Source organism: Coffea arabica, chromosome 10e (assembly GCF_036785885.1).
Source record: "Coffea arabica cultivar ET-39 chromosome 10e, Coffea Arabica ET-39 HiFi, whole genome shotgun sequence".
NCBI lineage: Eukaryota > Viridiplantae > Streptophyta > Magnoliopsida > Gentianales > Rubiaceae > Coffea > Coffea arabica.
Window position 1 is genome coordinate 39,357,352 of NC_092328.1, and position 18,560 is coordinate 39,375,911.

An 18,560-nucleotide genomic window follows, 5' to 3' on the forward strand; every position below is an offset into this window, starting at 1 on the left:
ATCGAGCAAAACTTTAACTTAGTCGAGCTTAAGTAGTTTGAACCTTTTATATATAAATCTAAAATATTATACTAGGAGCCAAGGTCAAATTAAGTTTGAAATTTTATCGAATGTAAAATATTATTTATATTTGATTTAATTAATCAACGAACCAAGTTCAAATTAGCTCGAATACAAATTAGCTCTATTCGAGTTAAACTCGATACAAGTATCAAACATGTTGGTTTGATGTTCAGCGCTAAGGGTAAACAAGTCCGTTGCTTCATAATGTGTTATTGGCACTTTACAAGTAGTGTAAGAACAGTCAAACGGTCCGGATTAATAGGAGCTCAACCCACTCAATAAAAAAGGAAGAAAAAGTGCTTTAATTAGACTTTTGCTTCTTTTAGTCACTAGCTAGAACTACTACCTGAGAAAAACAATGAGGTAAATGATTCCCGTAGCCTTTGAACATTTTGTATGCAAATATAAAATATTATATTAGGAGTTAAGGTCGAGCCAAGTTTTAAATTTTATCGAATGTAAAATATTGTTCGTATTTGATTTAATAAGTTAACGAACCAAACTCAAATTAATTTTACTTGAATCGAGTTTAATACGAATATCAAACAAATTGATTTGACTTTCAACTCCAAAGGGCAAGCAAGTCCGTTGTATTGTGATTTGTTATTGGCACCTTACAAGTAGTGTTAGAATTGTCAATTGGGCTGGATCAATCAAATCTCAACCCACTCAATAAAAAAGCGAAAATGGGTACTTTAATTAGACTTTTGTTTCTTTTAGTCACTGGCTAGTATTACTACTTGAGAAAAATAAGGGGGTAAATGGTTCCCGTAGCCCCCCAACTTTTAACCAATATTCTATTAATTAGTCCTTAATCTTTCAAAAGCAAGACAGAGAAGAAAAGGAAAGAGTAAACGCATAAATACCAGATTTAAACATTTACAATGTGTGTACTATCGTAGTCTAACAATAAAGTTTTATAGGTAAATCAGTTAAAGTGTGAAGCAAATCATTGCTCCCGACGATTTCTTCCACGGTTAACTCTTGAGCGTGAGTTGCATTTTTGCATGCTTGCAAAGCATGTCTATTGGCATCAGGCTCAATAATGTGAAGGAAAAATCGTTCAAAACGTCCTTTACATTTTGTAAAATGACTTTTTTCGTCTCTTACTTTTAAAAGTGTAATTTTACGTCCCTTACAAATTTACATTGATCAAATTTGGTTCATATCTAGGTTTTCAATTAGTTTTTTATCGGGATCCACCACGTGTCTTGCACGTGATCATTTTTTAGAGATAAAATTGTCAAACCATATTTCACATAATCAGATCCATAGTCTCTCACATTTCATTAAATAAATTTTTTCGTCCCTCATATTTTACAAAATGAAAATTTCATACGTCATTGATCATGTATACGAATAATCTTTTCTTATTTTTGAAAACTAATGTATATGTCTATTTGATTTTATCTGAATAGTACAAATAGCATGTAATATATCTATATTTGATTTCATCTTATAATATATTACATGCTATTTGTACTGTTTAAGTGAAATCAAATAGAAATATATATGGATTTAAAAAAAAAAGAAACTATTAATACACATGATTAATGAAAGATCAAAAAATTCATTTTATAAAATGTAAGGGATGAAAAAATTTATTTTTTAAAATGTGAGGGACAAAAATATTCATTTTGTAAAATGTCAAGGACGAAAAAAAATCTGATTATATAAAATTTAATTTAACAATTTTGTCCCTAAAAAATGATCACATGCAAAGTATGTGGTGGATTCCAACCAAAAATTAGTCGGAAATCTAGGTAGGGACCAAACTTAACCAATGTGAATTTGTAAAAGACATAAAATTACACTTTTAAAAGTAAGGGACAAAAAAAATTATTTTATAAAATATGAGGGACGTTTTGAACGATTTTCCCTAATGTGAATCCGAAATTCGTTTGCCGGCAAGGTCTCAAAGTGTCTTGTGTGTGAAACCCCGTATTTTTTTTATCCAAATTGTTATCATTATTACTCAAATGTCTAACATGTAAATAAGTAGGATTATCAAGAATTTTATTCCTAATTAACTAACTCCATAATAATGTGCTAGTGATGTCTGAGTCAGTGGGTGGTTAGATATCCACATTACACTGAAGTTTTACTAGACTTCTAACTTCTTTCAACCACTAGAGATAGTGGGGGTTAAGGCACCACGTTTGCTAAGTCACGAGACCTATATCTATTCTTTTTACCAACTCACTTTTCTCTATTCAGTTAATAAGGTATGCTTATCTAAAAGCAAAAGAATTGTGTGGAGTTAGAAAACAGTTTTGCAAGAATGGTGGATAAAATAATAGTAGTGGGAGTGGATTAAACAAAACGATTTTTCCAAGGTATTAAACCACCACTCAACAATTTGTTTCTTTCAAAGACCAAAACCCAAAAGAAAGAAGTTGTGTGCAGGCAATTATACTGAATGAAAGGAGGAATTATGCAAAGAGAAGACAGAATGCAACATCCTCAAGATGTGATCATGTAAGACTATAGATTTCGTTAATATTTCTTATACTTATTTTTTTTAAGGCCTTGATTCGTCATTATAAGCCTTAAGCATGTCTGAATCAAAGTAAGTTTTACACCTAAATAGGTTTTGGAAATTCCTCTTCACAATCAAGACTTGATTGGCTTCACGGCTGACTAAATGGAATCTATTTGATATCCTTCTAGTTAGAATCATTAGACTCTTTGTCATTTAATATTAGTACTAATACCTTACATGTGTCAAAAGTTGTATTGACCGAAACCTGTAAACATGAATTTGTCATGCGTTATTCCAATGGGTTCTCTGGTTCGGAAACACACAAAAAAAAAAAAAAAAAAAAAACTTTCATCTTCACACCCCGAACAAGGCTCTGACTCATAATTTTCTGATTTATTCATTTTATGAATTTCCTTTAGCCTAGACTCCACTGGAAATTTATCTGGATTTGTGTCTGCCATTAGAGCTTTTTAGTTCATAGTCCGTCATATTTCAATTAGTGTTGGCTGTCAACATTTCATCTTGTGCTGTTAGTTAAAAAATAAGAAATTTTAAGGCTTTATATGTACTAAAGTCAGGCCTCGGGTTCAGACAAGTTAGACACAACCATTGGATTTTATTTGGTTTTTCTGCCAAATAAAGAAAAGCAAGAGGCTAGGCTGTCTGGTCGAAGCCATGGAAATACTGATATATTAGATAAGCAAGTTCAAAAAATAAAAAAGATAAGAGCTAACGGATTACAAAATCTTGGTAAATTTAGCCATGCACGGTAAACGGCTTTTAATTTGATTGTTCATAATGACTATTGGAATTGTAACTTTGAGGGGGAAAAAAGAGTTGGAGGATTAATAAATAGTAGAAGAATAGATAAGGAGAAAAGAAGAAGAAGAAGTGTAGGAATATAATCCATAGGATAAAACAAATCAAAACAAATCTCAAAGTCAAAGAAATAAGTATGATAGCGGAAACGAACACCGAAGGAAAAAAAGGCAACGACAAGAGATGGAAACAAGCAAAGCTTTGGGAGGCACCAACCAATCTTATTCTTCTCAATTCACGGCGCACAAAACAAGACTACTAGCAGTGGTATATATAGATTAGTTAGTTTCCTAAAACTTAGCTTCCGAACCAAAAGGGAATCTTTTATACAATTGGACTTGGACTTAAAAATCACTACTGACATAACCTAGAAACCAGGACCAACAATATAGAAATTAACAAATAATAATAATCTTGATTTAACTCCTACATAGCCTCCCTTAAATCAAGATCTTCAAATTTCACCATGCCGAGCATCTTCTTCAATTTCATGAACATCTCCAACTTGAGCGGCTTTGTCAAAATGTCAGCAACTTGATCTTCACTTCTACAATAATTAATGACAATTTCTTGCTCTTGAACCAACTCACGAATAAAATGATACTTGATGTCAATATGTTTGCTACGCCCATGAAAAACTGAATTTTTTGTCAACTCAATAGCAGACATGCTATCTTGCTTGTGTTGTAAGAATCCAAGCATTCTCCGCAACCAAAGTGCTTGAGTAGCACTACTCATAGCTGCCATGTACTTTGCTTCTGCCTTGGACAAAGCAACCACTTGTTGTTTCTTTGAAGACCAAGAGAATACACCAAATCCCAATCACTGTCTGTATATCCAACAAGGTTGCTACCATGTGAAGATGAATAAAATATACCATCAGATTGCATACCTTGAACGTATCTCAAAATTCTCTTAGCAACTTGCAAGTGAGACTGGCATGGAGATTCCATGAATCTACTAATCAAACCAACTTCATAAATGATGTCAGGCCTCGTAGAAGTTAAATACCTGAGACTCCCCACAAACCTCCTAAAATAAGTAGTATCAACAAAATCACCAATACCATTTTTGGTTAATTTCAATTTTTCTTCAACCAGGGTCATCATTGGTTTAGCCACATTCATCTTAAACTTCTTCAAAATATCACCTGCATATTTCTTTTGGGAAATGAAAATTCCACCAGCCAACTTACGAACCTCAATACCAAGAAAATAAGATATCAATCCCAAATCTGTCATCTCAAATTGACTAATCATGGCCTCCTTGAATTTAGAAATTAGTTTGGGATTGTTGCCTGTAAATATTAAGTCATCCACATACAAGCATACAATAAGAACATCTCATTCAGGGTTGAATTTGATGTACAAAGTATGCTCATATGGACATCTCAGAAAACCATACTCAACAAAATAAGTATCAATGCGAGTGTACCAAGCTCTAAGAGCTTGTTTCAAACCATATAATGCCTTCTTCAATCTATATACTTTGTCTTCTTGACCCTTTCTAACATAACCTACAGGTTGCTCAATATATACCTCTTTTTTAAGAAAACCATTTTAAAATACAGATTTCACATCCATTTGATGAATTTTCCAACAATTATTTGTAGCCAGTGATACAATCACACGAACCGTATCAAGTCTGGCAACTGGTGCAAAAACTTCAAAATAATCAATACCTGCCTTCTGCTTATAGCCTTTGACAACCAATCTCACTTTGAAGCGATCCACCTCTCCTGTTGGCTTATACTTGGTCTTATATACCTATTTCACTCCAATTGATTTCTTTTCAAGTGGGATAGTGGTCAACTCCCATGTATCATTTTTCTCAATGGCGTGAATTTCTTCATCCATTGCACTAACCCAACGATCATCTTTGACAGCTTCTTCAAATGAGACAGGATCACAATCGCTTCATCAGTTAAATCATCATCTTTACCAACAACATAATCATCAAATCGGGCTGGCATGCGGCGTTCTCTCTGGGGTCGGTTGGATGTCTCAACCTGAATAGTGGAAGTTGAGGGATCACCATGAGAATGCACAACTTGCTCCACTACTTGCTTACTAGCACTCGATCCTATAATGGGAGAAATTCATGGATACTTTGGCGATGTCTCAGGATTTTTTCTGGACCAATCCCAAACACCATGTTCATCAAATGTTCCATCTTTGCTAACAATCACCTTTCCTGTGTTTGGATTCAACAACTTATACCCCTTAGTCTCATGACTATATCCAATAAAAATATACTTCTCTGCTTTGTCATCCAATTTCTTTTTCAAATGATCTGGAACATACGCATATGCAAGACAGCCAAATACCTTGAAGTGAGAAATAGCCGGTTTTATACCAGTCTAAACCTCTTGTAGGGTCTTCCCAAAATTGCATCTAGTAGGACACCTGTTCAAAACATAAATAGCACAAGATATTGCTTCTGCCTAAAAGGATTTAGAATACCTTTGGTGTGCATCATAGACCTCACCATGTCCATCACAGTTCTATTCTTCCTTTCTGCCACACCATTTTATTGAGGTGTATATCTGGCTGTCAATTGATGTTTTATACCACTTTCCACCAAATAGTCATCACAAACAAGATACTCGTGCCTCTGCCAGTTCTCAAAATTTTAATAAAGTAACCACTCTGTTTCTCCACATAATGTTTGAACTTTTTAAACACATCACATGCATCAGATTTATTTCTTAAAAAATACACCCATGTCTTACTACTAAAATCATCAATGAAGGTAATAAAATACTTACTACCACCATTGGAAGGAACTTCAACTGAGCATAAATTTGAATGAATCAGTTCAAGTAGTCGATTAGCCCTCCAAGCCTTGCCTTTTGGAAAAGGATCCCTGTGCTTCTTTCCCAAAATACAAGACTCGCACTTCTTGTCAGGAAACTCAACAGAAGGCAACCCAATAACTAATTTTTTTCTTGCAAGAAATTTCAAACTCCCAAAATTCAAATGTCCAAAACGCATATGCCATAACCAAGAATCATCACAAGTCATGGAATTAAAGCAAGGTAAATCACCACAGTTAAGAGAAAGAGGCCACAAATGATTACGGTTCATTTTTACCTTAACAATTAATCCCAATTTTTCATCACTTATGGTGCCATCACCATATTTAAAATGCAGATCATAATCTTTCTCAAAGAGTTGTCCTAGACTCAACAAATTATGATATAAACCTAGCACATGGAAAACATCAGAAATATAATTCGAAGACCCATCTTGCAAGATAATTCTAATTTTTCCTTTCCCAAGAACAGGAACCTTTTCATTATTTCCAAATCTCACAAATGCATGAAAAGATTCATCCAGATTAGAGAACATCTCCTTTTTACCACACATATGATTACTATAACTGGAATCAATAAACCAATCATTCTTCATAGACTCTTCAGTTGTAGAATTAGAAAATAACAAGGTCTCCTGTCTATCACCACTATTTTCAACCACTTTAGCATGCACCTCTTTATTAGACCAACATTCATTCTAATAATGTCCAATTTTACCACAGTTATAACATTGGACATTAGATCTATCACGCATTTGAAAGTTATTTCTTTGATTCTGCTGGTGATTGTTTTTCTTATCTCTATTAGAATTGTTTCTGGGATGGTAAGAATAATTACCTCTTCCATGACCACGAGAGTTACCTCTGCCTCCACGTTCTCTACCTCTGAAATTCTGGCCCTTTTGATTTGTGTCCATACGATTCACCTCATCTTTTCTTTTTGGGTGATCCACCTTGGCTTGTAACACCTTCTCTACTGTATCTGATGGCTGCTGATTCAGGGACATCTCATACGTCAGTAATTCGCCTTCCAATTCAGCAAGTGACAATTTGTCAAGGTCCTTTGTGGCTTCAAAGACCGTCTTCTTGGTGTGAAATTTGGTAGTTAGAGATCTCGGAACTTTTTCAACAACTCTAACCTCTTCCAAATTCTCACCATTGAACTCCATATCATTGACAATTTCTTTAATTGTGCCAATAAAATCTTTAACTGACTCTGTGGATTTCATTTGAGCCAACTCAAATTGTCTCCTAAGTTCCTGTAATCTGATTTTTCTCACGTTAGCAGCATTTGATTTGAATTCACCAAAATTGTCTGAATTTCTTTTGCTGACTTTGCATCTATAAATTTTTTGGCAACATGCAACTGAACTTGAGTGTTGAGATAGTGCATTGCCTTGCAATTCAATTGCCTATTTCTCTCTAATTCTTTAATTACATCTCTTGATAATTCCACACCTACTGTCAGTTCTATATATCCCGTTTCAATAATATCCTAAATTCCACTAATTTTGAAAAAAGTTTCCATCATCATCCTCCAGGCCTCAAAATCGTTTTTACCATCAAAGATAAAAACATGACAATTGTGCAAATAATTTGGATCCATATTTCAATTTCTCAGGATCTCAAGCGAAGCTCTGATGCCACTTTGTAGGAATATAACCCATAGGATAAAACAAATCAAGACAAATCTCAAAGTCAAAGAAATAAGTATGACAGCTGAAACGAAAATCTATGAGAACCCACAAAATTTTCTTAGTTTATATTCTTTTATTCTATTTCTTTTCATGCATTTTCTTTATTTTATTTTACTACCTAAATTTTCTAGACATTTTTATAAGTGAGTATAGTTTTTAAATCATATTTCTAGTATAAATTAGTTCCTGTGACGTTAGTAGTGTATATCGGACGTGGGACTCACTAGTGCATTAAGTGCGATAAAATGTTGACGACTATGTGAAGTTTACCATTGGAAGATATTATTTTATAAGGTGTTAGAAGATAATTAGATGTTAGCTAAATAAAATTACCAATGGAAGACAAGGGAAGGAGAGAAAACTCTAAAAAAGGCCAAGTGTCATGAAACCTATGGAAGAGGGACTTTGACCAAAGTTGTCTTAACTTTCCTAAAACCAATTTTGACCTAATTTCTTCCCATTTTTCCCTTGTCTTGGCCGAAATTTGAGGAGCCAAATAAGGAGAGAAAACTTTGTATTGTCTTGCAATTCCAAGTTTGAATCTTGAGTCTTAACCGTTACTTTTAGAAACTACTCCATACAAGTGCTCACTAAGGAAGTTTAAAGGTGTTGGTGGAATAATTTTGGAGGGAAAGGCACTAAGCTACCATCTTTCTAGTGTTTCTAAGGTAACTTGCCAAAGAAATCTCTCTTTGCTTCCACTAATTGCATATTTGTGGCTTAAGGTTGTTAAATGTGTAGTTTTATGCAATATTCCATGAGTTGAGGTGGTGACATGGGAAATTTCAGTTTTATGGTGAATTTTCTGCCCTCATATGAAGCTTTATGATTGGCCATGGTTTGATAACTTTGTCATGTGTAATATTGAGGCTTTATGTGGTAGTTTAACTTGTCTAAAAGAATTTCCAGCTTATGTGCCTAAATTTCAGCTTTAGGGTTTCTAATTTGAGCATGATTAGGGTTAGTTTTGGAGCTACCAATTGGTTGTATTTGAAGGGTATTGTGACCCTAATTAAGCGTGTCTAATAGTTTATGATTTGTATGTGCAATTGTGGCTGAATTGAGATGAGATTGGTGATTGATTGTAGGATGGAAAATAAGAAAATTTAGAGGAAGTGCTGTCGAAATTTTCTGCAGGAACTCCTGTGCAGTCTCGGGAAATCTATTATAACTTGATATAGAAAAGTTAGAATTGATTTCTGTTTGTTACTTTTGAAACTAGAGTCAGAGTATTATCAACCGTGAAAATTTCAGCCTTTTTCTCAATTCTCATGAATATCTGTGATTTTTCAAAATTGACTGAAATTGCATACCTGTTCTGTCTTTTACTGGATGAAGCAGAAACTTGAGACTCAAATTTGATTAACTTGTGGACTGAATCTAACAAATGTGTCTTCTAGGAAATTGTAACCCTTTGTGTCTATTTTCCGATGGTATAAAGTTTTTCAATTTTGGACTTAAGAATCTTGAGATATGATATTTCAAATAGTGTTGCGCAAAACTGAAAAATTATGTTTTCTTAGAACAGTTCTTACTTCCATTTCCCACTTTAAGTTTGGAATTGGTAAATCATTGTAGGTATGGTTTTGGGTAGAAGTGAAGGGTTTTGGGGTTGTTCGGGTCTTTAGGACCAACTGTTACCTTTTCACTCAGAAAATCACATTTTTTCTTTGCATTAGTAGTTCATTTGGATAGGTATATGACTCGTAATCGAGTCTTACTTATGAGCTCCATTCACTAGGTTGTGGATGTGGAAACCATAATTGTTTTACCTTGGTTATTCTTAGAACGAGTCGGTGATCAAAGGCATACCTGGGAAGGAAACTTTTGAAGTCCTTTTGCTTAATCTGGTGAGTGTACCACTCGCATGACTTGTTACTTACTTGATTACTTGTACCTGCAATTCGTGACTTGAATGACTGTAATATTTGTTTATTTTGGACGAGACGAGGGTGTACTTTATCACACTTATCTCTCTTGCTTATTTGACTGTTTACCGTATAAACTTGAATCTGTTACCTGTGCCTGATATGATGTCGTTTGCAGGCTTGTATCCAACCACCTTCCTGTTAAATTTGAGCTCAACCTCATGAGTGGTTAATTGAATCGAGTCAGCAAGGGGTTTGGTCGAGGAAAATTGACAAACCATAGGGGCCTGTTTCTTTGGAATCTTTGAGTATTGGAGACTCTCGATTCCTGGTGTACTTGAGTATTACCACCCCTGTTCCTGTTGAGGCGTTCGGGCCTGGTAAGGGGTAAGTTTGGTGGATGGAGTTTGGTGTAAAGTGGTGCTCTAGTGGACTGGATACTTTATCTTGAAAGTTGACGGAGTGTCAACTACTACCTGATCAAGCTCTGGTAAAGCAGTGGGATTTTGGTTCTTGAAAGCTATCTGTATCCTTCCTATTTGAGATGTTTATTCATTTTCTTATTTGATATGTATATTTGACTGACTAAGAGTAAAGCTCCATGATTCTTGACTGCTTGTACTTTTGGTACCTCATTGGGCGAAATCTCATCCCCGTTACCTTTGTTTTTCTTGCAGGCGTCAATATTTTGGGAACTATGATTTTGAAGATAAGAGTTTAGCTAATTATAGACATGTTCTGTTTACGCTCCTCAATAACAGCAACCCTAATTGTATAAGTATGGATCTTGTGGCTTGTACTTCAAGTAATTTGTTGAAGACTCTTATGTATCTATATATGTAGTGGTTAATCATGTAACTTAAGAGTATTTGTTTGAAATTGTATGTTTTTATGGTGATGTGAACTTTTCTTGAATTCGTTGGGGAATCGGGCATGAGCGAAGCTTGAACGGAAGAAAAAAAGTTTTGAGGGAAAAATTCTTCAAGGAATCTGGCCGTATATCTGGCCAAATGTTGGCCGGATACTTGGCCAAATTGGCAGGGCAGCCTGAAAAAAAATTGGGAAGGTCGCTGCCTTGAATCCGGCATGATATCCGGCCAACTTTTGGCCAGATTGTGACGTGGCATCAGGAATCAGTTTTTGATCGTTCGTTCTCGCAGTTCTTTCACGCATTTATGTAGGGTTTCCGAGTGATTTGACTCAGTAGTCTTGACGAGAGTTGGGCAGGCGGTCCGCTAATCCTTGGGGTACGCCCTAGGGGAAGGTGAGGCTGTCACAGGTGGTATCAGAGCTATTTCGCGTGGTCTCTGCTCGTAGTGAGATTGGATCGAGTAGTGTTATGGTCCTGATTTCATGAATGAGTGTAAAAGACTAAGTGCTCTTTTGAGCATAAGCTAAGAATCATGAACTGTTATAGGTTTCGAACCTTTATCATGATACTTGGGGACAATAGTTCGGTATTTCAGGTAGAAATTTCAAATGTAGATAATTTACTCTTGGGACTGGACAGCTCGAGTTGTGAATTATCCTATTTAGGGGTGAGCATCAAATTCGAATTCGGTAATTCGGTAGCTTGAAATCGGTAATTTTCGGTAAATGATGATGGAATATTTCGACCTAATTCGTATTCGAATTACCAAATATCGAATTCGAATTCAATCCGAATTGAATTCGGTAAACACAAATTGACCGAATTTGTCCGAATTCGTGAAGCTGAAGCAGTCTGTTTTGCTTTGTATAATAACTATACATGCATTCACTTAGGGGCCTGAAAACAAATTAACAATTTTTGAAGTATAGGAGCCGGGCAAAGTGCAGCCTAAAAAGCAAACCATAATGATGCACAGAGGTTCATTTTTTTAAAAATGGATATCGAACCAAATCATTTCTAGCAATAAAATAAGTGCTGTTTACAATTATCATTCATAAAGCTGCACCAAAATAATGGAAAAAAAATAGAAGTATCACATCCATAGGCACAACAGCCACTCAGCCAGATGATTGCACTTCCAAATCACAACATATAAAACTTTCCCCAGTAGCTACCAGTTCAAAACAGATGTAGAATCTGCTAAGCCTAAGTGACAAGAGAGGCCATCCCAAACTTCAGAATTACTAACCATTCCAAACTTCATACACATCCAAAAATGACAAATCCACAAATCTAGAAATCACAAATCACAAATCCACAATCAGAAATTACAGAAATCAATCCAGAAATCATAAAGGTCAATTATCTAGAAACAATCCACAATCCACAAGAACAAACAATTATAGGTGGTTCAACTCTCAAAAATGCAAACTTCAGCATTTGTGACCTCTCAAAGGTCAATTATAGTTGATTCAGTTCCGGTCTTCAGCAACTCTGCAAGAACAAACAAAATTCATGAAGTATCATAAAGGCAATTATTAGAAATAAAGAAATACTTCAAATTCTGCAATAAAAATTTTGATAGCTTACCAGATTCGAAGGCTTCAAGTTCTTCCAGATTTTCTTCTACATTTAATTCTGTCTTGGAGGACCGAAACCAATCTTGAGCACATATTAAACTTTGCACAATTCTAGGAGTCAAAGAACTCCTAAATGTATCAAGAACACGACCTCCGGTACTAAAAGCAGATTCGGAGGCCACGGTAGAAATTGGGACTGCTAACACATCACGAGCAACATTCGAAAGGATTGGGAATCTAAGGCTATTGGCCTTCCACCATAACAAGATATCAAATCTCTCATCATCTTCCTCACAATCCTCATTCAAATATTTCTCTAATTCAGATTTTGCATCCCTACCCCCAAGTTCCATTTTTCTCTTCTTAAACTCCAATTTGTACCGGTCAGTGATTGTTTTAGAGGCATCTCCATGTCCATAAAATGTAGTTTTACTCCTTTGAGATTCACTTGAAAATGAAGAAGCATGAGACACAGAATTTGAGGCAGGTGTGTTAAGCATCTTGTATTCATTAAACAGCTCAAACATTGCATCTTTTGCAAGGCCAGCTATTGTTGTACCATCGGACTCACCATACATTTGGCAAATCACAAATTCAAGGTATTCAAGTTTAGTCCGAGGATCAAGCATGGAGGAAATAAAAATCAGCATATTCATCTTTTCAATCTTTCCCCAATACTTATCATATTTCTCCTTCATTGATCTTGCCATTGAACTCAATTCTTCATTATCACTTGCTGTCATTTCAATTAAAATGCCATGAATGTGACTAATATCAGTGAAAAAATTATTCGAAGTCACATATTTGGAACCGGAAACCTTCACAGTTAGCTGATAAAAGTTTTCCAAAAACATTACCAAGAATCTAGCTTTTGTCCAATCAGATTTTGTTGGCAGATTTTCTAACTCTTAAAGTATGTAAGGATCCTGCTCCTCGAACCTCTCAAAAGCCCGCTCAAACCTTTGAGTTGTGTCTAGCATGAGATATGTAGAATTCCACCTAGTAGAGACATCTAAACAGAGCAATCTTTTGCATTCAATTTTTTCAATTTCAACACACTCCTTGAATTTTTTCAATCTAGAAGGTGACTGTCTAACATATCTAACTGCTGCCCTGATACAATCAACTGAATCCCCAAGTTTTTTGATGCCATCATTGACAATTAGATTCACTATGTGAGCTACACACCTCACATGAGTCAATTTCCCCCCTAACACAGCTTTCCCCCAATTTTGAAGTTTTCCTCGTAAATAGCTGACAGCTACATCATTGGAACTTGCATTGTCAACTGTAACAGTTAGGATATCATCAACTCCCCATTCTAGTAGACACTTTTCTATGGCCTTACCAACTTCAGTTCCCTTGTGACTAGCAATAGGACAGAAATTTAGGATCTTTTTGTTCAGTTTCCAATCATTATCTATGAAATGGGCAGTAAGGCACATATAGTTTATCCTTTGAATGGATGTCCAAGAATCTGTGGTTAGACAAATTCTGCCACTGTTATTCTTCAAGAGATGTTTCAACTTAATTTCATCTAAATACAGCTGATAGCAATCTCTAGAAATAGTCCACCTCGAAGGAATTTTAAATGATGGACAAGCAGTCCGCATCATGTATTGAAAACCTCTACCCTCTACATGTTTAAATGGCAACTCATCAACAATTACCATATAAGCTATGCTTTTTCTAATGGCTTCCGCATCAAATTTCCAACTTATGAGTGCCCCTTTAACCTCTCCCTCTAATGTTTCAGTTTCACCCAAACACAAAGTAGCCTGGCCAGTGTGCTTATTTTTAGGATTTAGAGGACATTTAGCTACATGAGTATTAAGGGGAGTCGTACCATGACTTTTGGGATCTGCAGTTATGTCCTTCTCACATTATTTGCAAATTGCATGACGAACTCCATTCACATGCTTTACATGAAAATGATCCCAAGCTTTGGACCTCTTCTTGTACTCTCCTCTTTTCTTGACAAGACCAGATTCTTCACAACTTTGTGTTGTAGGACTAGGAAGAAGAGGTCTAGATGATCTTTCTTGTTCCAGCTCATTGCGACTTGGATTACTCTCACCATCATCAGTAGTAGACATACCTTAAGTTTTTTGAAAATCTGAGCAAATAAATTATACAATTTAGTGCAACAATTAGTTAGCAATAAAATTGAAATAAAAGACTAGATGAAATTGAAGAACCAACTCAGGACAACATTTCCTCTCAAAACTGAAAATGGGGAGGAAACTTATAATCACTATTTCGTGAGAAATGCTACAAGTATAATAATAATTGTAATAAAATCGCCGCAAGTGTCTAAAATTTAAGGGAGATGCATATTCAAATTTAAGTCATTTCCTGTTATTTAACATGCGTGTCTATGTTCGGAATCACAAGAATTGATTGGTTTTGATGACTCACTGACTCCCAAGAATGAAGGCATTAGGCTTTACACTCTTTATTATCATACTTGATTCAGGTTTATGCAACTCCCAAGAATGAACAAGGCCAGGTAGCAGAACTAGTCAATCATTTCGGTTGTGCATCAAATGACAAATACTGAGCCTCAAAATCTGGGATGATTTCACCATTTCTTGTTTTTTTTTGTCTGATAAAAATGAAAGTCTCGTCAGCTAGATGGTTGAAACCGTCCACCACCAACACCACTTGCTTAACGATAGACAAAAGGGAAATTCCAATCACTAATTGGCGGAGCAATTGCTTGAAAACAGACAAGGAAAAGACTACTCGCACTTGTTTTCTACTATTGGTCAAGTCCTCACACTTGTTTTCTACTATTGCACCTACTTCATGTTTTCTTACGAAATAAATTTTGAAATTAGGGTAACTTATTAATCTACAAAGTGAAGCACTTAACTTACCTTCACCGGAATCAGCACTAGCGAACCGTGGTCCTGGTGATGGTGGAATGGTGGATGCCCGGTCAGCAATGGTGGATGCTCGATCAGCAATAGTGAAGCCTCAGTCAGAACGGGAAACCGAGAAAGAGTCTACGGGTGAGCTTTGAGCTTTCTGTAGTTGAGGTCCTTGAGGAGAGGAGAGGACTGAGGAGAATGAGGAGAGGAGAAACAAGAGGAAGAGGAAGAGGGGACGGCGCCGCGGCAGTGCAGAGGAACGAGAGGAAGAGGACTGGAGAAAAGTAGCTAACTTTAGGGCACCGCGTCTGAAAATCTGAAATTGGACCAATATCCGGACATAATGTATTATTTCCTATGTAACTTAATTCGGGCATTTCAAAATTGAAAACGGTAATAATTTACCGTTTTACCGAAATTAATTCGAATTCGATAAATCCGAAATGAAAAACTATAAAACCATTTTCGACCCTAATTCGATTTTACCTAATATGATATCCCCGATTTACCGATCGAATTACCGAATTACCGAATTCGAATTACCAAATTGAAATCGATTTCGGTCGGTAAATCGGTAATTACCGTAATTGCTCACCCCTAATCCTATTTTGAATTCTTGTACCCGAATACTAAATAGATGAGAGTCTAGATTAGAAATGACTTGGGCAAACTAGAACTTTGATTCTATGGAAGTTCGTGTGATATATTAGGGTTTCATTAAGTGCGATTAGCCCTGTCTAACATATAAATGACTGTGTGATTCTTGTAGGCTATGGACGGAGCTAGTGGAGAGGGAGAAGGTGAGCCATGTTTTGATCCCGTGTGAGGGTAGTTACGGAAAGCTCTTAGTTAGCTGTTTTTGTACTTTTGACCTAGTTTGTACATAGTATTTTTGACGATCCCTCTACTTTCATAGGATTACTTTTGTTTGTATCTGACTAATTGCTACTGTGTGATTTGTTTGATACAGTTGTGTTATATGTATAATTGCCTTTTATTTGTATATACTTCTTGTCATTTGTTCTTGCATATATTTATCTTTAATATTATAATTGCGCTTCGACCTTAGATTTGTTAAATCAATGGAGGGTACCGGTAGTGGACGAGGCCGTGGAGGCGGAATTACGCAACCCTCGAATGAAGGGGGTAATTGGAAACCAACACTTGAACCAAATCCTGAAGCTAGGGTAGATCCTAATGCTCAGGTAGCCGCTGCTATTCAGTGTATGACCGAATTGTTGGCCCATGTAGTGGAACACCAGGGACAAAATCCTATTAACCAACCTGGAAACCCTGGCAATCATGTAGAGGGTGAGGATAGAGCCATTGAACGATTCCAAAAGTTCTCCCTACCAAAATTTCTTGGAGGACCAGACCCAGACATAGCCGAGGAGTGGCTGGAGAAGATGATCGATATCTTTGCTGCGTTGCACTATACTGAGGAGAGACAAGTGACATTTGCTATCTTCCAATTGAAGGGAGCAACCCGTTCTTGGTAATGTGATAAGACTGAAATGGGAAAGAGAACAGACACCGAGGACGTGGGTAAACTTCATGAGGGAGTTTAATGCAAAGTATTTCTCACCTCTAATTCAGGAGAAGAAGGAGGATGAGTTCAAAAGATTTCGCCAGGGAACTCAGACTGTAGCCGAATATGAAAGCCAATTCACCCGATTATCGAAGTTTGCTCCTGAACTAATCGTGACTGAGCAAAGGTGGATAAGACGTTTTGTTCAGGGGCTGAATGTAGAAATTCAAAAGGATCTAGCGATAGCCCAACCCAACACCTTTAGTGATGCTATGGAGAAAGTCCAGCGAGTTGAAAGTGCGAGATTACAAGTTAGAAACTTTCAAGCGAAAAAAGGGCTATTCCTGAAAGCAACTTAGAGCAAGGGGATAAGAGTATACCTCCTAAGTTTGGAAGGGAATTGGAGGAGTAAACATTCCGGGGATATCAAGAGGTGCCTCACAGGGAGGCTCGGTCTCTGCTTCCCGTGGTCCCTGCAGGTATTGTGCGAAGCCGAATCACACGGAGGATATCTACTGGAAGAAAGCGAAGAAATCCCTACGTTGTGGGAGTGCAGATAATCAGATAGCTAATTGCCCAGTCCTATCTCGAGAAGGGAGTGGGAACGACAGTTAACCAAGACCAACCCTGGAAAGTCGAAGGGGGAAGGATCTGGACCGAAGGTGCAGACTCGGGTGTATTCCCTAGAGCAATATCAGGTCCCTAACTCATCTGAGAATGTAGAAGGTATGATTTCCGTGTTCCACCGTTTAATTAAGATTTTGATAGATCCCGGTGGTAAGAAAATTTCGAGGACGAAATTTCTTTAAGGGAGAGAGAGTGTGAGAACCCGTAAAATTTTCTTATTTTATATTCTTTTATTCTATTTCTTTTCATGTATTTTCTTTATTTTATTTTACTACCTAAATTTTCTAGACATTTTTATAAGTGAGTATAATTTTTAAATCATATTTCTAATATAAGTTGGTTCCTGTGACGTTAGTAGTGTATATCGGACGTGGGACCTGCTAGTGCATTAAGTGCGATAAAATGTTGACGACTAGGTGAAGTTTACCATTGAAAGATATTATTTTATAAGGTGTTAGGAGATAATTAGAAATTAGTTAGATAAAATTACCATTGGAAGACAAGGGAAGGAGAGAAAACTCTAAAAAAGGCCAAGTGTCATGAAACCTATGGAAGAGGGACTTTGACCAAAGTTGTCTTAACTTTCCTAAAACCAATTTTAACCTAATTTCTTCCCATTTTTCCCTTGTCTTGGCCGAAACTTGAGGAGCCAAATAAGGAGAGAAAACTTCGTTCCAAGTTTGAATCTTGAGTTTTAACCGTTACTTTTAGAAACTACTCCATACAAGTGCTCACTAAGGAAGTTTAACGGTGTTGGTGGAATAATTTTGGAGGGAAAGACACTAAGCTACCATTTTTCTGGTGTTTCTAAGGTAACTTGCCAAAGAAATCTCTCTTTGCTTCCACTAATTGCATATTTGTGGCTTAAGGTTGTTAAATGTGTAGTTTTATGCAATATTCCATGAGTTGAGGTGGTGACATGGGAAATTTCAGTTTTATGGTGAATTTTCTGCCCTCATATGAAGCTTTATGATTGGCCATGGTTTGATAACTTTGTCATGTGTAATATTGAGGCTTTATGTGGTAGTTTAACTTGTCTAAAGGAATTTTCAGCTTATGTGCCTAAATTTCAGCTTTAGGGTTTCTAATTTGAGCATGATTAGGGTTGGTTTTGGAGCTACCAATTGGTTGTATTTGAAGGGTATTGTGACCCTAATTAAGTGTGTCTAATAGTTTATGATTTGTATGTGCAATTGTGGCTGAATTGAGATGAGATTGGTGATTGATTGTAGGATGGAAAATAAGAAAATTTAGAGGAAGTGCTGTTGAAATTTTCTGTAGGAACTCCTGTGCAGTCTCGGGAAATCTATTATAACTTGATATAGAAAAGTTAGAATC

The 18,560-nt window shown here is 36.2% G+C and overlaps 1 protein-coding gene and 1 long non-coding RNA gene across 2 annotated transcripts; one reads left to right on the top strand and one right to left on the bottom strand.

Annotated features, from left to right (window-relative positions):
- The first annotated feature begins 9,926 nt into the window (after positions 1-9,926).
- Positions 9,927-10,630, top strand: LOC140015017 (uncharacterized). Its single transcript, XR_011821778.1, has 2 exons — positions 9,927-10,233; positions 10,421-10,630. It is a non-coding gene; the product is annotated as an uncharacterized lncRNA (long non-coding RNA).
- Positions 10,631-12,064: 1,434 nt separating this feature from the next.
- Positions 12,065-12,937, bottom strand: LOC140015228 (zinc finger BED domain-containing protein RICESLEEPER 2-like). Its single transcript, XM_072067141.1, has 2 exons — positions 12,205-12,937; positions 12,065-12,108 (listed from the first exon to the last, which is right to left on the bottom strand). The coding sequence occupies exons 1-2, from the start codon at positions 12,935-12,937 to the stop codon at positions 12,065-12,067; spliced, it is 777 nt and encodes a 258-aa protein (XP_071923242.1).
- Between the last annotated feature and the right edge of the window lie 5,623 nt (positions 12,938-18,560).